This window comes from Chelonus insularis, unplaced genomic scaffold, assembly GCF_013357705.1.
Source record: "Chelonus insularis isolate UGA/USDA-ARS -01 unplaced genomic scaffold, ASM1335770v1 contig_128_pilon, whole genome shotgun sequence".
Taxonomy (NCBI): Eukaryota; Metazoa; Arthropoda; class Insecta; order Hymenoptera; family Braconidae; genus Chelonus; species Chelonus insularis.
The window spans coordinates 427,413-447,272 of record NW_023276368.1 but is presented as its reverse complement, the minus strand read 5'-3'; the positions used below and the strand labels follow the sequence as shown (position 1 = coordinate 447,272).

The following is a 19,860-nucleotide window of genomic DNA, read 5'->3' as shown; positions in this document are numbered from 1 at the left end:
AGTAATGACAGGAAGGAACAAACTAATAATAGTAATGATAAATATTGAAGGAAATATTTATTTTATAAGGTTTATTAAAAGCGATTGGATGATTGGGACAGAATTGATAGAAATAAGATATCAAAATAAAATGAAACATTAATATCCATGACTTTCAAGTTGATAATAAAATAAAATCTTTTACAAGTTCATTGTCTAGTTGATCAAAAATCTATGTAGATAATTTATTGTATTGAACTATCGGCTGATAAATATTTATATTTTATTCCTGGAGGAAATTGAAAACAATGAAAATCATTTATTTTTAAAATCTAGCACTCTAGAATGATGAATTACTTGTAAGTATTTTATTGGTGTGAACTGAAAGACGGTTTTAAATAATCACAATGCAGTCAACTGAATTATTAGCCAACAATTAAATCCTTCATTAAGCTGATTCTCATACAACTAAATACTGATTATATAAAAATTCCTTTGCTGATTGTTTATTTACTCTATCAAGTTTGGTAGATATTTTTTAATGTGCAATAGTAAATAAATTTTTCTATAATGATCATTTCTACACGTGAGATATCTCAAGAAAAATAAAAATTATTCTGATGATATACAATATGATTTTTACTTTCGATCAAATTTATTTTCTCTATCAGCCAATTTCATTCGGTTACACAGTAGTTGTAGTATCTTATCCGATAAATTTATTTTTTTCAATATTTCCTTTTATGGATCTTACGAAATATATACTTTCACTATTACTTCCAACCTAAAATAATAATAGAAAGATATTTTTAAAGGTAATAAAAACAATGGGAAAATTTTTATTAGCTATTGAAGGTATTTTTTTGTCTGACAAAAGAGAGTCTTTACTACTTCCCTTTTATATTCATTTTTTCTCAACATTCGTATAAAGTTTGTTACCTCCTCTTATCCTTTTTTATTTTTTCTTTTTATTGTAAAGGTATATTATTGAATCCTTTTTACATGCTTGAACGGAATTTCTTCAAGGCATTTGTACAATTCACAAGTAAGCGATTTAAAGCCCAGGTGTTTCACATTCGAAACAGACTCAACATTTTTACATTTCATATTTTTCTCTGCATTAAAGTTTACTTGTTACTTTTATGTTCTTTAATAAATTTATAAACCTCCTCCAAAAATGTTTTTCATATAATTAAAATATAAACAGTGAAATTAATATATGAAATGAATATTACTTTTGGAAACAACAAATAATGAATTTAATATACATCCCGGAATGCAACAATAAAATATGCATAACATAATAACATGAATTGAATAAAGTGCAATTTTATCCATTATAAAGTGAAAAGTGATTAATAATAAATATTTTTAGCATAATTATGAATTTATATTATCCAAAAGATAATATGGAATACTTGTGTTATAGATGAATTTATAAATTATTAATTAATCGATGCTGATGACGTTGATAGATTAACCAATTCTTCATTTTCGATAACTTTTGCCATTAAATAATTATTTCAATTTTATGATACTTGTGTTATAATGAATGTTATAACTGTATTTCACTTATACGTGAATGTTGATGATAAATTTTTGCCAATTTATAATGATGAAGCTTTGATGCTATCATGATCATAATAGTTGGAAAAATATCTCCAATATATTTTGTGTGAAACATAATAATTCAAAACTTGATTATATAATAGAGATATTTATATTAAAAAAATAAGCAAAAACGTGAAAGCTTTTATTCTTGAAGGTACTCTTTTCTCAATGACTACAGCAGTTGGTCGAAATGAACACTGCTGTTGTCGTAACAAGTGGAAATTAAAAGTTGTAGACCGAAAGAATTGTAAAAAGCTCTGAAGCACCTGACAAATATGTCTGTTTTCAACGACTCCCTATGAAAGTCAACATAAAAACAAGAGAGCAAAAAAGTATCTGAAACTATTTCTATAATACTTTTTTTTTTTTTTGTAAAACATTTCATTTAAATCAATTGAATGTTAAGTATTTAGTAATAAGTTTACTAAATTATCAGAAGACTTAGAAATTTAACAAATCAAATGTTACAGAGTGAACACTTCTAGTAAACTACAATTCAAATTCACTCTTCTGGACTTGTGTCCGTGATTCACCTTGCCAATATCATGTGTGCATGACTTCGAAATGTGCACTGAGCAAGATAGAATGGATGAATCTATCGAGCAATTTACTATTAGATTCCCCGGACAACTCACAATGAAATTTTCACAGTCAATAAACAATTTTATGCATAAGTAGACATTTAACGTTTCATCTGTGTACTAAAAAATGATACATCATCGATAAAAATTAATCCAATTATTTCTTAATTATAAAGTGCTAATTGGAAATCACTCAACTACAACTTGCTGTTAAATGTTAACGCTACATTGGCATGTAACATATTTTTTCATTAAAATAGTAACATTTAAATATTGTTCAATTAAATTCAACAATGGATCAAAATGAAATGAAAAATATCTTTTGTTGTTTTTCTATCGTTATAGTTGTGACCAGTCATTTTGTCTATTTGGACAAGAAACAATTAAAAAATGACACAAAAAAAGGAAGCAAAGATAAATGACAAATGTAATCAAATTCCAACCAGAATTTTAATAAAAGCAAACACGAGACAAAAATAACTGAAATATAGTTGCATTGAAAATAACAATAAAAAAGCAAAAAAAAAAATATTACATTTCATTGACGTTACAATGAAACACGAGATAAAATAGGGTTAGTGAATTTTCCAGTGTTGTGGTTGTCAGTATCTCCTCTTTTATTACTTCTCGACTGTTTTATAATTCGACCCATGCTTGCAACAAAACCATACTTGTCGTTTCTATTGTATTGTATCTACGTTTATGTAAATAGATGCCTTTACAACAATTTCTCATCTCAACTATAAATTCGTTATGTACATTTCAAATGTCTTCCTATATGTGTGAACATATCATTTTAGAATGGACTTTATTAAGGTTTGCACTAGTGTGGGAATAAATGGAGATGTGCATACATAACTCCAAAAGGGTTGAACTTCAGGTGAAGAGAATATGTGTGGTAACTTTGGTGATATTCTAGACTCTCAGAATAGTTTCCCTCTTTAACAAATATTTTAGATGGTACAGTTATTTTGAAAGACGAAATTTAGTAAATGAAGTCTCATAAATCCTAAATTTCGTTTCTAAATTAGGAATAATTCCATTTGGAATTTGGAACTTTTATTTTTAATTCACTTCATTTCATTCTTAATCATGAATGAGCTAAGATTGAGCTTGATTCAATTTGATGAATGAAATGATCTGTAATGAGATTCATTTTTTCATTTCATTTTCAGAATTGCGATTGTGATGAAGCAAACTTTGAAATTCAGTGGAGTGAAAAACATTTGAAAGTGAACCGTAAAAATATTCCACGAAAACCATCGAAAAATGACATGGAAAACGTGAGTCAACATGTAAGCAACATACGGGTGAGCCAGATGTTCAGATAATCTCGTTATCAACTCAAATAGCTGACTAGGCGCCGCAATTATAGCTGGATGCTTCCGCAAAATCGATGCCTGCCGTCGCGGTTTCATTCCACCTTGTCTATTCTTCCCTATTCACGTTGCTATCATCATTAAATTCATGTCTATCTACCTGATAGTGTCAATAATTTTATCACCGTAATACCGTGATTTTCCTGTATAAAAAAATTTAATTAAACTCCAACATAATTATGGAAACAAAAAAAAAATTTATTTTTTGGAAGAATAAAAAATTCTCAAATAACTTACTTTAATGATGAATAAATAATTTAAACAAATATTAGTATAAAGTGAAAGAGAAAATTACTACAATCTTATTAGAACTCACTATATACTTCAAATATAAAAGAGTCTGACAAAAAACTTTTATAGAAAATTTTACGACTACTTGAAAACTTTTTTTTTTTTGTTTAATTTCATCTGTTTCAAGTTATTAAATAAGAAATATTTTACTTTACTTAAGGAAGCTTAAGAATAAAATAATAATTATTTTTGATAAGGTTCTATGTTGGAGATTATCAAGAAGAGAATATCTAGCTAATGAAAAATAGTGTGAAAATTTTTATAATTTTCAGAGATAACCAGACATTTTGGTAATTAGAACAAAGTTTAATTTAAATAATCATATAATCTAAAGATAAGTAAAATAATTTTAAACTTTTATTTTTTGGTGAGTCAAATTTATCGATTTATTTTCTCTTAAGCTTGCTATTAGCCACGTAACCTACCTAATAACATTATTAGCTCATTATACGACAGTGGTAAAGATATTTTTTTCTATTTTACATTCGATAAAGTAACAAGTTATGCAATGAGGATGTAAGTGATGTTCTCGAGGCAACCCTTCGTTATCAATTCACTTGGCGAACAATTGTTGCTCGTTAGCAATGCCAAATCGATTCTTCCTGTGCTATATATTATCCATTTCATGTTTTACAATTCAATTCAATGTGAAAAACACACTTGATGATATTTCCAAATGATAATAATTAATTACATTGCTTTCAATTAAAATTAATTGATATGATAAAAGATCCATACCTGATGACTTCGACGACTTCCACGTAAACTTAATCGTTGAGTCCACTCTCGTTTCGGTAAATCTCCAAATTTCTCCATTTCTATTTAATTTTAATTCTTTCTTGTTTTCTTCTTTATTTGCTTTTCTCTGGGAAGCCAAACTATCTGGCAACCTCAACTCTATATCTTGTTACTCCATTATTACTTGACTCTGAAAAATAATAAAATAAAAATGTACTACATATTTATTTTAAATAAAATATCATTTTTCTTACAGAAAATATCTTTTTTCATATGCTTCTGCAGCAGTGTTATGCTAAAAATATTTATCTAAGTAACATCACTTGTTGGTGATGAAGTTGAAGAAACAGCTAGTATATTACTTGAGTAAATTTATAAGAGTATAAATATAAAATTAAAATTTGCCTTGATAAAGTTGTTGTAAAAATATATTTTACTTAATCATACTGGATTCATAAGTTATAAAAAAAAAAAAATAATAACATCATTTTTTTTCCACCCTATTATATCATACAATGAACATTGTTTCTGCTTCATTCCATTTTTTATTATGAATTATTTTCAGTTATTTGATATTATTGGAAATAAAATCAATAAATGTAGAATGGCAATTGAAAGTTGAGAAACGACATTATGACTTTTAAAAAAAAAAAAAAAAATTGTGGGTAGAATACTATTTAAAAACTAGTGAGAAATGTAATTTTCTGCACTGTTACTTATTCTACAATTTGTAAATGTGCTAAAGGCGGATGGATAGTTCATTTCCAGACCTGAATCCAAGTTATTTTGATCTTTCAATGCTTTCCTTTTGAGTCAAATAGAAACTCATCTATGCTAAAATAACATTAAAAACTTTAATTTCATTCATTATTACTTTATACAATTTTTCATTTCAAGTAAAATATTTAATATTTTTGTTCTGTAGAAAATGATAACAATAAAATAGTGAATGACAAATAAAATTGTTAAATATAATATAGGACAATATTATATTTTGATTATTATTAAAATAATTTATCAAATAGCATCATAACGTTGTTTTAATTAATAACATTGACCAATACAGATATATCGTTGAAATGCTAATTTCATTTAATTCTATGTTTAATATTATTATTCATGAATTATTTTTAGTTCTCTTATGAATGTAAACTTCAATTACAGTGGCTTTATTTAGTATCTATTCTATCAATGGAAAATTAGTATACTTCATTTAGCCGCACAATGCAGCATCTAAAATTAACGCACATAAATTGTGTTATTTTGAGATTATATTGAACGTTAAATTGATCAAACCACATCATTTTTGGATTGTCTATCTTCAATACGAACTGTATACTTTTATGTAAATAATTAAACAGTAAATTTAAATATAGAAAAGATTCTATTTCACATATTATATGTATATTTATCAATGTTTGAAATAATATATCATATATAAATTTATTTTCAACACATAAATGATATAAAAGCAAGTATTTATGCACAGCTGAATTCACTCGTGAGTTTAAATATAAGTTTACCTTACATATTGTCTGAGAATATACAGGATCATTCAAGTTGACGAGAAATATTAATTTATTATGCATACACAAAGCATGCATTACACCATGTTGGATTTATCTTAAATAACATTTAACATTTAGAATATGTTGTTGATCATAGTGGTATATTATTTGCGTAATAAAAAGTTTTAAATCAAGTTGAACTTTCATTCAAAACCTTGATATTCACGAAAGCATAAATCATTAAGACAATTTTACCCTCACAAAGTATTTAATTGAGATAGATTTTAATTAAATTTATAAAAAAATATGTTGGATAAAAAAATACTTAATTTACATTCCTGTATAATAAAATGTGTTAAGTAAATATAAATGAATAACCATTACTTATTATTATAATTTAATTAACTCATCATTTTATTACTATCCTGGAGAAAATTATTATTATTGGATTAAAATAATTTTAAGAATTAATAATAAATATATTATTTGATATAAATATTATTTCAAAAGTTATTTGTACTTTTTAAAGTCTCAATGATAAGTGAGAATGTTATGTGAATGAAAGATTTCATCAATCATTGTTTTATATAAGTCCAACTTTTACGAATAATAGAAGTTGAGTAGTGAATCTCAAACAAAGTTTATGGTTCTGGTTACTTGCACATTGCAAGCTGATCGAAAAACAATTTTGTGCGACAGAAAGTATATGAAGTTGAAGAGAAATACTGGAGAAAACGTCTAAGTAGATATTTGAGAAAGTTTAATTGATAATAATAGAAACGATTTTCTTTTCGAGATCATACAAAAAATTGGACAATAAAAATCTACCAAATTGTTGACAATAGTCATTATTCTTTCGTACTTAAGGAATTTTATTTGACTTATATACTCAATCAATCTATATTATTTGCTCAAATTTTAGCTTGTCTTTTATATATATGTATATAAGATTATTCTATATTTATATTTCTATATTCTTTATTTTTAATTAATTGTTTGAATGAACTTTTAATTAAAATATCTTAATTTCCATCATCATTTGAAATTAAAAAAGATTGCAATCACAGAAAAATGTCAATAAATCTTTCAGTGATTTTTTTCAATTAATTCATTATTTGTTCCTATCAATTTTCTGCCACAAAGACAATTTTATATACTATTTTATTTAGTTAGATTAATAAAAAAAAAAAACACGTCATAACATTTAGTTGTCCATATTCTAGAAAAGTGTCATTATTACCTTTTCAATTCAAAAATTCATGATAAATCTTTCCTTGAACATTACTTACGTAAATTTAAATATAAATATAATTGTAAATTTATTCTACAAAATAACGTAGATTTAAAGCATAATAGAAAATTGATAAGAAAATTGACATAAGTCAGGATAAAAAGTATTTTATTTAATTATTAACTTCTATTTTCTCTTAAATAAAGTATAAAACTTAATTTATTTCCTTCTCAAAACTCGTAAACTCGAATTCTTAAATACCTTTAAAAATATTACAAAAAAAAGAACAGTTATAAAATACTCGATGAGTTATACAAAAAAAAAAATCAGTCAATATTTCAAAAGATAATAAGAAATTGCGATGGATAATTAGCAGAAAATATATATGATAGTAAAAAAAAATTAAGTCAGGAAGAAAATAAAATCATAAAATACTTCATTCAAGCAATAGGAAGCAGTAAAATGTTGATAACAACTATAATAACAATCACAGTGATACAAAAAGGAAAAAAATTTCAGATGATATACTTGACTTTTATGGATGTATATTGTTATTTCAAATACTCCAAAAAATATCTCGACTTATTTATATTATCCTTTGTTTTTGATACTTTCATTTGAAATCCAAAAGCAATCTATTAGAATTTCTTTTCTTATCAACTTTAAACATTTATTGAACCCATTCTATTAAAAATTGCAGAAAGGAACACTAAAAATAACAAAGTGAAAAAATTAAGAGAAATAAATGTTAGAAACTACACGAATTTTTATGCATTTCAAGAGTTTTAAAAAGATTCTCAGACATTCATTTCACAGAGAAAGCCTATTTTTTAGATGTTACGTATCGCCATATTAGTATATATAATTGATCATTATAAATCATGAATATTTTAGAATAAAAAATATTTATTTGAATATTTGAATTTGAAGATATAACATACCGATTTAGATAATTTGAAATATTTCTAATATTGAATAAATAAATGAATTTATTTGGAGATACGAAGGAATATTAGAACTGACATAGATCAGTAAAAGAATAAAAATGAGAAGAACCTTCGAAAACAAAGTAAAACTTATGCCAATAAACGCTCCCTAGAGGAATGACTGTGCTTCTTAAAAGCATTTTTTTCTATTAGACTCATTCTCATATATGAGAGATCTCTCCCTCTTACACTTACGACTTAGAAGAATAGAAGGGAAAAAAAGAATTCTACAAATGATTCACTACTTTTTTGAACCACTTTGTCATGAATAATTATTATTTTCTTGAAGATCATTGCTTAAGTATTAAACATATTGAATGAAAATTTTTTATGAAACATTTTTTTCCAGCAGGAAGCTACATTTTTTGAAGAATGAATCATAATATCCATGTGATAAATTAGTCTAGGAAAACACATGATTTTTGACAATTAATTAAATATTATTACACATTAGAATGCAATGAAAAAAAAAAAAGGAAAAATTTCATAAAAGTATTACTTAAATAAAATGACTGATAAATTGATTGGTGTTTGACGTTTATGGATACTTTGAAAGGTAATCAAGCATGAATAAATTGATAAGAAATAAAATGTTCACACTATTTTATGTCGTTACAAGATTGTAATTATGATTGCATCGATTGGCGATTAATATCAGGAAGTGGTGACTCGATTTCCTAGATAATATCACGATAAAACCTGTCAAGCAGACGAACGGATGTCTGATTGAAGCACGGTTCATACTACTGCTTGGTCGCAAAGCGTCGCAAGGTCGAGATTAGTTTCGATCGATCAGCCAAGTGGTATTCAACTTTGCTAATCACAATGTGTATAAGTGCGAAGCGAATTACTTTGTCATCGTCAATATGACTTCAATGACGACAGTTTTTTCAAGCTTATTATTTGATTGTTAATTGAAAACTCAACTTATACAATAGTTTATTTATAGTCTTTGAATGATTTTTTTATTCCTGAAAATAATCAAAATTCATAAATTAAAAGCATGAAACAATTTTGATTGAATTTCATAGCAATAAAGTGACGGTAAAATTGCTAATATTTATGCTTCAATAATTTTGTTGATAGCAATCAGTTGAGTCATTTAAAAAAAATATGCAAATTTCATAATGTTTAAAAGCCCAAGGATTAAGAACATTAATTTTAAATTGATTACTAGTTTTATGTGATAATCAAAGTGTAACAAAATAATTCCAATTTTTATCCTACAATCTTGGTTGATGGAAATTCATTTATATTATTTATCTTGTTCTTAATAGAAAATAAATTGAGTAAATATGCATTTATCGAATAAATCATCAATCAATAGAGGTGGAAAATATAGTTACCTGATTATCTCCCTTTTTCCATCACCTCAGAAGACATACCGGATGCCAAATCGTGCCACAGCAATGCTCACGCCAAGGACGAAGTTGTATTTTATTTTCTGAAGCTTCCCAATGTATTTCCGACGGTTCATCATTCAACTAATTTCAACTCACTAACACTCTGGTAATTTAGCGATATTTATTGCTACTGCAGTGCTCAACGAATTAATTAACTGTCTGTAATCAAAATTATCGATTTTACACAGGATAAATCTACATTGTCTTATATTGAATCTATATTTTTTAAAACTATCATATCATTGTTCTTTTTTCATAATACATTTATTTAATTATCATGCAATTTTTTTAACAATTGACACTATTTTTTTAATTTACTTTGTTAATCACTTATCAACGTGGATCAATTTTAAGATTAATATTTCAAGTGAATAATTTGTTTTAAAGAAAGAGTAATCTAATGTCTCATAAAACTAAGAAGATATTAATTAAAAAATAGCTCTTTGATTTTTTCATTAATTAATTTCTCACTGAATTGAACGTCCAAGTAAATATTTATAACGGCGAAACGAATGAACACAACCGTCCTACTTGGATGCCGCGCGCCGACTGAATAGAAACTGAAATTGACGCTCTCGACGATTGCGTCTGGCGGTTACTTCAACGTACTACCTAAACACTTGGTGATTTGTCTTTCCGAATGTCTATAAACTTTAGGAAGCTTTTGAAGGCAAATTTCAAATAGTAAAACTGAGAATCAGTGTTTCAACATCCAGGGTAACAAGCTTATCAAAAGTTTTAGAAACTAATTATCAAAATCTCTGATTCGATCAAACTAATTTATTATAACCAATTACTTTATTAACTTTGTCAATGAAATCCTTGCAAATCTCAATCAATCCGATAAGTTAATAATTGCTTGCAAAATTTAATAGAATAAACTGAAACTTTAATCTGTAAAACGATCAAGTGTCAATAGTGATCTATTGGCTACTAGAATTAAAAAATAAAATGTGTATCAATTGGTGGCATAAATAAAAAAAATAATTTATTGTTACAAATATGGTAAAAAGTATTAAAATAGTGCCAATTGTCAAAAACAAAGTCATAAAGCTGTAACTTACCCCATGTTCTAGAAATGTTGGAGTAGTCTAATGTGATTCGTAAACTACATTGATTAATAACGTGTATTGTAGTCATCAATGTCGGAAAAAATGTTAAAACGAGCTATTGGTTTCAAATAGCCACAATAATGTCAGGTCATATAGAAGCTGGTACTGTAATAAAGGATTACGATCCGTGGTAGCATCCGTTTGTGGTTTCCACAGGTCCACATTTTTCCACCAAAAATTCAATGTTTCAACATGTTTGTGATTCAACCTAAAAAAAAATTGTTTTTGTGATAAATAAATATTATTTAAAGCAAACAGAATATTAAATTATCATAAACTTTTCATTTAAAATTGTTTATAATTAAATTTTCTCTTTTATCTTTTAAATAAAATCTATCTTACTAGAATTACATGTTAAATATCTATTTTCACTTATTAAAAATCTAGATTGGACATTCATCTAATAATAAAGCTTTCTGTACATGCAAACAATAACTAATTGAATCATTAACTCGTTCTGATAAAACTTTTGATATAAATAGAATAGATATCATGTACAGATATTTGTAAATAAAGCCAATTATTTTAGTAAAACAAAACCATATCATGAAATAACTATCCAATTACTAACTGATTTTTTTTTCATTCACATAAAGACAGCATCCAAAGAGTAAATACGTTATTGCCCTTTGTTTTTTTTTTATTTTTTGATATATCAAAGAATACTGTCGATCTCATCCACTTTTTTATTTCATTAAAATGCATAGAAGTTCCATTTTTTATGTACGTATTCTCCAGTTGCATTTCATGATTTTTTTTCGTTTTTTTTTTCTAGTCTAAAAGTTCAAAAATGCTTTGAAAACTAATATTCCTACATACCAACAGTTTAGTAATTTCATTAAAAATTCTGCAGATTTTTTTCTATTATCAAAGTGTTAATGAAAATTACATGACGGAATTTCAGAAATAGAGTTCTGTTCCAATTGATGTTGAAAACATAAAAGAGATAGTATGAGACCAGTAATTGAAGTGTTTTAAATATTTAAATAATAGTTTTATCGGATGAAATTTTTCTATTAGCGTAAGTAGTATTGGCTCAATATTTAATCATGATCTGTATTGTTTCCTTCAAAATGATTTATAATAAAATGCATATTTGTACCGTAATTTCTTATAAAGACTGCAGTAGTATTGTATGCGTAGGACATAAGTATACAATCTAAAAATAGTGGTTTCACATAGACCAAAGACGACTGCTTTACCTGATCGTATTAACCCAGTTCTTATCGATTGCCTCCAGGGTTTCGTTGCTGCCTTAGATGAACAAAAGCTTTCTAGCAAAAGTACTGTTATTTTTTATTGACTGTACTTATACCCTGTAAAAAAGAAATTCAATTAAGATGAAACATAATTCAAAAATATTTGATAAAAAAATAGTTCCAAGTACACTACCACTATCGGTAACAATCAGAAAAATAATAATAATTAAATTATATAATTGAATAAAGTTTTTATATAATGGCATATTTATATTATTAAATTATATTGCAATTGTAGATGATTTCTTGCATAAAATTTTAGTGGTTGAATAAATGTTTTTGTCCAATTTAAAATTCAAAATTCATTCATGATTGTATCATGGGAGAATTGCAATAGATGATTGATTTCATGTACGTTGAAACTTGCTTTATTGTACTTGAAGTACTTTTTTAACGTTCAAAAGTTATTAATATTTCAAAGAGTAATTCAAAAATTTTCCATAGTACAAAAGTTTTCCCTTCAGTGAATAGAACCTTAGAAGTGTATAGCGATTATATAATCTACAAGATTGAAAAGTGAAGGGTAAGAATCAATCTACTTGAAAAATATTCGACTTGACATGACATATTTTATAAGAAAGTTGTCAAGAGGGTGAAATCAGTTAATTTTATTGAACTTTCCAATTAGGAAAGTTAGTAATTAAATTTCATTTACTGATAATGTATTTTAGTAAATGGTTTTTTAACATTTTATGAGATAGCAATTTTTCAAAATAAACACAGGGTGATCATCCAAGTTCATGCGCGTGCGTGTGCGCAGAATGATAAAGGGGAAAAAGAGAAGAAGGAAGCAAAAGCTACCCTGGGAGCATTGAAGCTCTTTGAAGCAATGGAATGTTGTCATTTTTATCTGGTTTACGTAAAAATTCAATGATTAACATTGGGAATAGTAAATGTAGTGATTACAACACATAATTATTACGCTCAAGTATCATGCGAACTTTTGTGAAGTCCATTTGAAATTACATTACACTGTGAAAGCTTCAAATTAATATTGGGCGTCGTCAGGTTAGGTCTTTTCACAATAAAAAAGGTAAGGATAAAAAATTCACTTATTCGCATAAAATAATAATATTTGCATAATTATTACTACATTTATTTCACTATTAGACCCTGAAATATCCTTTGATGTGCTGTGATTATTGATTGATTGACATTCAATTTTAATACTAATTTTTTTCCACTTTATGTTATTGAACAATTATATTATGAAAGTGAAGTATATTATGTTTTTTGTCATTTATCTTGTTATAATAGAACCAAAAGTGAGGAAATTAGAAAATAAGATTAAAGTAGTTAAAGTGACTCGTATTAGAGATGGAATACTGAGAGAATTAATCACATTTTCATCGATTATCTCATTAAATTGGCAAGTTTATTAAAAAGAAATAAGTTAAAAGATCAAAATAGATGTTTGAGTTTAATAAACTTGGAGAAAATGTTAAAATTAGATTTTTTTAAAATATATTTAAATCATCAGATTTAAATAAAAAATATTTATGAAGTAATAAATATGATTTAATCGTGTGGAAAATTACGGAAGGTAACCATTGAAATCATGAAAATATATTTCAAGTTGACAGATAGAATTGAGGAATTTAACCAGCATAAATTACTGTTAAATAGTTGGTGAAGTAGATAATAAGATCACACAAATTTGTACACATTCATGGTAATAATTAATGAGGAATAATAGATTAAACTGATTCATCTAAGAAAAACATTTTTCTACAATTCAATAAATGTTTACTTACATCTGTCATTAAATTCCATCGAATTTTCCATCATGAAATGATGAAGCATGAATTAAAGATGAAGTTTCCTCAATTTATCATAATTGATGATCACATGTAAATAAGCCACCTGTATTTAAACAGAATAGATGAAAACAATTAATATAATGAAGAAAAGATAATACTATTAAATGGTATTTAATATGCAAGCCAATAATTATATACTACATCGTATAAATCAATAATTCATTAACGAGTAAAAAAGGGAAAAAGTATTTATACTTTGGACACAATACTATGAACTTTGACTATCCACCATGTAGTATAATGCACGCAAGGATGATATTAATCGCCTTTACCCTCATGATCTCGTAGAAAATAGACCACAAATCGCCTATCCATCATCACTTTTATCTATGACAACAAAATTGTATGCCATCTCCAGGACGAAGCTTGGATATTTTAATCTAAACAGCAATAAGTAAAAGTTCTATACACAAAAATATTATAAATTATAATTATTTTCATATTAAAATTCTATTTACAAAAATGATTTAATAATAAAACTAATCGATCAATCTTATACATGTGTATATTAATTGCAAATAGCCACTTGACCCTCAAATTTTAAGTGTCAACTTCACTGATATATAAATAACACAGATAATTAAATAATACATTAATTATTTACATTATTTATTAGAAAATTTTGTATAAATATTAATTAGTCATACTTATTTTATATATAATAGATAAAAATAAAACTATATTTATACCTTTTTAGAAAAAAATATACACTGGCGGTTTTGTCACCTTGTATCGCCATGATGGATGACGACGAACAAGAAGACGGACGATGTATGGGTGGTAGTGATGGCGAGATCGAAGAGTACACAGATACAGAAGAGTCACCTTATGCAGCAACTTATCAGTCAACAGACAAGCTCTTTGATACAGACCAATCATGCTGGCAAAGGTTTAGTTTCCTCATCACCCTTGTGATTGTCGCAGCGTCCATTACATCCTCCGTTATCACTTTACCTCTGTATCTTGAGAGTGTAAACACTGCAGCCAGCGCGTACACTGGTATGTCATGTAATATAATTTAAACGTAACATACTCGTAACGTCTAGTCCAATACGCTTCTATTTGATTACGCATCGATCAACGTTGGTGCGTCCTCTGTTTACCGATCGTCAATGCGAAAAATACATTCCCCTCTCCATAGCACATGCTTGTACAATGTAAAGTGTGTATAGTAAGTTCAATAATTTAGGGTAAAACATCAAATTATCTACTGTGATAAATATCTATTGTCATTTTCTAGTCTTTCAAACGTCCATTATATTAGAGAACTTGTTCAATTTTTTTAAGTACTGCGTTAAAACGATTTATAATTGAATTTACCTGGATAAAATATATTACCAGAGAATAAAGTTATAAATGTAATTAAAGGATTTTTTTAGTTTATTAATGGATATCTTTTTTCTTTTATTAAAAGTTGATTAATTTTATTACTAAACGTTTTTTAAAATTAAATATTGAAAATAATGGTTGTAGAGTAATCAATCATTTGATTTTTTTTCAGGACTGCTATTTATAGCTTTTTTATCTACTTGCATCCTTGGATTCATCTTCTTAGTTGTCGAGAGGATTTCACCTCCACCAACGCTTGTTCCCAACAGCTTGAAAATAAAAATCCCAAGATGTAGCTTGATAAAGATAAGCAGCTTTTACGCACTCGCGGGAATACTTGTCACCCTCTCTTTAGATCAAAATCGGGTACTTTGTCATCTCCAAGACCCCATCAAGGGTATTACACTTGTCTTCTCACTTGTCTATTATTTCTTCTTTTGTCGCAAAAGTATGTGAATCATTTACATAAGTATATTCTACTTAAAAATATTTTGAATAGAAAAAAAATGATTAAATTTTTAATTTCAGTGATGAGTCTCCAACGTATCTTTTCCAGTACGACAATTATTGTTGGACTTTTTATAAGTGTTGATTACGAACTTTGTGATGAGTTTCGTTGTAGAGGAAGAGAAGTAACGGGTCATTCACTGGCAGTCAAAGGATCCTGGGGAATTCGAGCAATTTGGACTTTAGTTTACGTTGGATCATTTGCAGTTTTTGCCATGTTTTTCACTTTACTTGAGCTTCACTTCACTACAGGAGTACGTATAAGTTACTTTTCCAACAAAACACGTATTCAACTATCTAGTATATATCTTAGATCTGAGTGGCATTTAATTTACAGCAGCAGAGTGCCTGTCGATTATTGACGACTCAGCACAATTCTTTCCTCTATACCGTTTCACGATTGGTATCATCTCGAGACATCAGACGTAGAGGTTCTGAAGAAGAAGGAGGCCGCTTATTACATGTCACCGATCCTGACCCAACGATCAAGCAAAAACAGTTACCCAAACCTCCAATCATTCGGACTCTTTTTCATATTCATCTCATTTCTTTTTTGATTATACTTGTCTTCTATTGGATTGATACACTTCCAGGAATTGGCAGGGTTAGTAATTTACTTTTTATCCTATTTTTAGCAGATGTTACTTTAGTCATTTTCATAATTTTATGACTGTTTTTGAATTTTTTCCCTATAAATTTGGAACAAAGTAATTTTTTTTTAATATAATATTTAAAATAGAAAATGTTAATAAATTAAAAATGCAAATTTTAGTCATTTCAATTGTAAATTTAATTAACCAATCTTTGAGTTATTATCTTTATTGAATATTTGTAATTGAATTGTTACTAGATTTATTTTATTATCAATATTTTTATTTTAGACTTCTATTCAGTTGTGCTCTAATTATCATAGAGATTAAAGAATAATTGCTGTAAAGTTGACCCAGTTTCATAATTAAAAGTTGAGAAAAAAGAAGGAAAAACAGAATAGATAAATTAAATTTTAATTCTGTTCCATTTCAGGGTCTCACACCAAAGGAATTATACAACATTCTTGAACACGGATTTAAATGCCATTTCAGAAGCAGTATCTCTTGCTCTAATATAGCCAGTCACGGATGGATATTTCTTTTTTCTTATATCGGTTTTTCCATCTCAGTCTTGAATTTTTTGTCCATGTGTGAAAGTGCAGTGTTCACAGTTGCTGCAACTACTATTTCATTGCCTCTCTCTGGTATATGGTGGAGTATTTACAAAATGAATGTAGGCCCAAATGGAGGTAAGAAAATTGAAATAGAAAAAATTAGAGAATTAATTGTTTTAGTTAAGTATTTTAATTATTGTTCTTGATTAAAGATTGATTTGATTAAATGAAATTATTTCAGGAACAATTTCCTGGTCACCTGGAGTTACTGGTGAACTTATTTGTGCACTATTGGGTCTTCCAGTTGTATTACTTGGACTTGGACTTCTTATTCGTTCACACTTCAAGGACACACAGCCTGTCTATCAAAATATTCCTGCACCAGACATACATCGAGAGGTATATCATAGATGAATATAAGTTTTTTATTGAGACATTTTAAATATGATTGTTCAATACTTCTAAAAAAAAAATTAATATTAGCCAAATTAGATGAATGAAAGTATACGCAATCATCGATATAATACGCAATGCATAAAAAAATATTTAACATAAATAAAAGACAAAAGGTTTAATATTTCCTATGTCATGCCAAAAATACACCGAGCCATAATATCGTCGATTTATATCTTGTTGTTACACGTAGCTCTTGGACTTTTTACTATTTATCTTTCTTACATTATATACCTAGAAACATACAAAATTTTTCCATATTTTTTCTTTAGGTGTTGTTGAATTGAAATAAATATTTTATAAAAACATATAAAATATTTGAACGTAGTTTTATAACAACAAAAGAATACAATAAAAAATTTGGTGATTTTCTTACCACAATCAAATAAGAAATACAATAATTTCTAAAACTAAGTACCAGTTTCTTAGACATAATTAGAGAACACAAAAATTCTTTTTTATTACCAAAGAAAAATTACGGTGTATAGATTATATTAGTGATACAAAAGTGTTTGTGATGTTTTAGATATAATTCATTCACTTTAAAAATTATTTTTGTTCTCATAAAAATATGCTCAACTTTGTTTGCCATTGCTTCATCATACATCATCTGAATATTCCATGTTAACATATTTGCCAAAGATATCAGTATTTACTGCTACAATTTAACCATTATCGAAACAGTATTATATTCTAATGTCTAGTATAGATTATTCGGATGTTATAACATATGAATTAATTAACAATGTCAGATGTTTGCAAATTATTTATTACATAATAGTTTTGCAAAAAATTTAAATATATTAAAGGTCTTAAAAAATTGATTAAGTAGTGAATTTTAAAATTCACAAATCTGGAGTACTTGAAAAAATAAAATTAACTAATTATTAATCGTCTATTAAAATTAAAAAAAAAAAATCTTAACATCATTTATATTCTTTTTAAAATAATTTTATTGTTGTCGTAAATTTTCTAACCATTTTGCAAGATATTTTTTTTTTTAATTCACCAGAATAAAGCACTGATATTTTATATATTTATTATATTTAGCAATTTATTACAATGAATCATTTACTTGCCATATTTATAAAAAATTAATAACAATATGCAATAAATTTATCGACAATTTTGAATTGTAATATGTATGGTAACAATGGTAACTCTTATTATATAAATTGAAAAATAACAGTGTAGAGATAGAGTGAATATCAATCAATAATATTTACGAGTTAATGATTAATTATTTAATGAGGAAAAAATATTATTAGTAATTGGAAAGATGTCAATCATGTTTACTGATAAAGCCATACGTCCATGTTTTCATAAAAATATAGAAATAACGTATATACAAAAATATAAATAAGCTACATGTTTGCAGCTATTATAATAGTAATTCATTTTAGTGTAAATCCTTTCATAAATATTTTTTTGTTTATTTAAGTTAAATTATTAACTATTTAAGTTAGATAATAATTATTCTGATGTTTAGATGAATAATGATTATAAAATAGTAACTACAAATGATAAACAAAGATATTAAATAATAACGATAATGAAAAATGTAAGGGATAGTGGTATCGATGATGATGACGACAAAATGATGATATTAATTATGATTAATATTGCTACTATTATTAAATAGACAGCGATTGCGTCCAAGATAAATACTCAGTTAATTGTTTATAGTTTGGCAAATATATATATTTTTTTGAATGCTCAGTGTTTTAAGAAAATTCTTAAATAATATTGTAATTAAAAAAAAAAAAAAGTGCGGCTAATAAATCAACAGAGATTTTTATATTCTTAAAAAAATTAATATTGTTATAAATAAGGAATCAATTCCGCACGGGTAATTTTGTATAATCTTCTTCTTCTTCTCGTTCTTTCTCAACTATTCTATTGTTAATTACTTATAATTATTTCTATCTTTACAAAAATTATACTGTTCTTAAATTGTTACTAACTTTCTTTCTTCTTCAGAAATTTTTCATCAGCTTCTTTACATTTCTTTATCAACTTAAATACTGTGCACTCAATATACTTCATTTCTATTCGATACTATTAACTGTTAAAATACTATTCTCGCCATTCTGATATTACATTTAATGTTTAGAATAAATAAAATAGTTTATTATACATTGTAAAATGTGTAAGAACGAAGCTAAAAAAAGTGATAGTAGACATTTACGCTATAGATGTCAGAATAAACTGAAATTTTGGAGAAAAAATAAAAATAAAAAAAACCAATAACAAAAATAAAATAGAAACAATCTGCTCAATTGGTCTACATGTGTAGCCCATTAAAAATATCGGTTTGTTGCAAACAGTTTAATTTAAATAGCTAAACGTATTACCTGAGATAAAGCATTAATATTCAAATTAATGCATCACATGTAATGTGAAGCACAAACGGGGAAGCAACTGAAATTAATACATTTGAGCGCATGACAATGATAAATTATTCCTGAATTGAATGTTGAGTCTATGAATTATAACAGCAGCTGTTAACGATTTAAATACACTGATAAA

General features: G+C 26.4%; 2 protein-coding genes across 4 annotated transcripts in view; one reads left to right on the top strand and one right to left on the bottom strand.

The window, feature by feature from the left end:
• The window catches only part of LOC118068103 (adenylate cyclase type 6), a 38,598-nt gene extending 24,729 nt beyond the window's left edge, over window positions 1-13,869 (bottom strand). Inside the window, exons 1-5 of one of the 3 annotated variants that reach the window (XM_035085301.1) lie at window positions 13,833-13,869; window positions 12,022-12,135; window positions 10,772-11,027; window positions 9,651-9,866; window positions 4,580-4,769 (exon numbers count right to left, since the gene is read on the bottom strand). In XM_035085301.1, coding sequence (XP_034941192.1) covers window positions 4,580-4,657 — 78 coding nt within the window. In that variant the 5' untranslated portion in view covers window positions 4,658-4,769; window positions 9,651-9,866; window positions 10,772-11,027; window positions 12,022-12,135; window positions 13,833-13,869. The other 2 variants (XM_035085309.1, XM_035085293.1) reach the window with 2 other exon arrangements.
• Window positions 12,901-18,182, top strand: LOC118068128 (uncharacterized). The gene is made up of 7 exons (XM_035085331.1): window positions 12,901-13,111; window positions 14,596-14,897; window positions 15,400-15,675; window positions 15,756-15,988; window positions 16,072-16,338; window positions 16,758-17,013; window positions 17,120-18,182. The coding sequence occupies exons 2-7, from the start codon at window positions 14,636-14,638 to the stop codon at window positions 17,290-17,292; spliced, it is 1,467 nt and encodes a 488-aa protein (XP_034941222.1). The 5' UTR covers window positions 12,901-13,111; window positions 14,596-14,635; the 3' UTR covers window positions 17,293-18,182.
• Window positions 18,183-19,860: the final 1,678 nt, after the last annotated feature.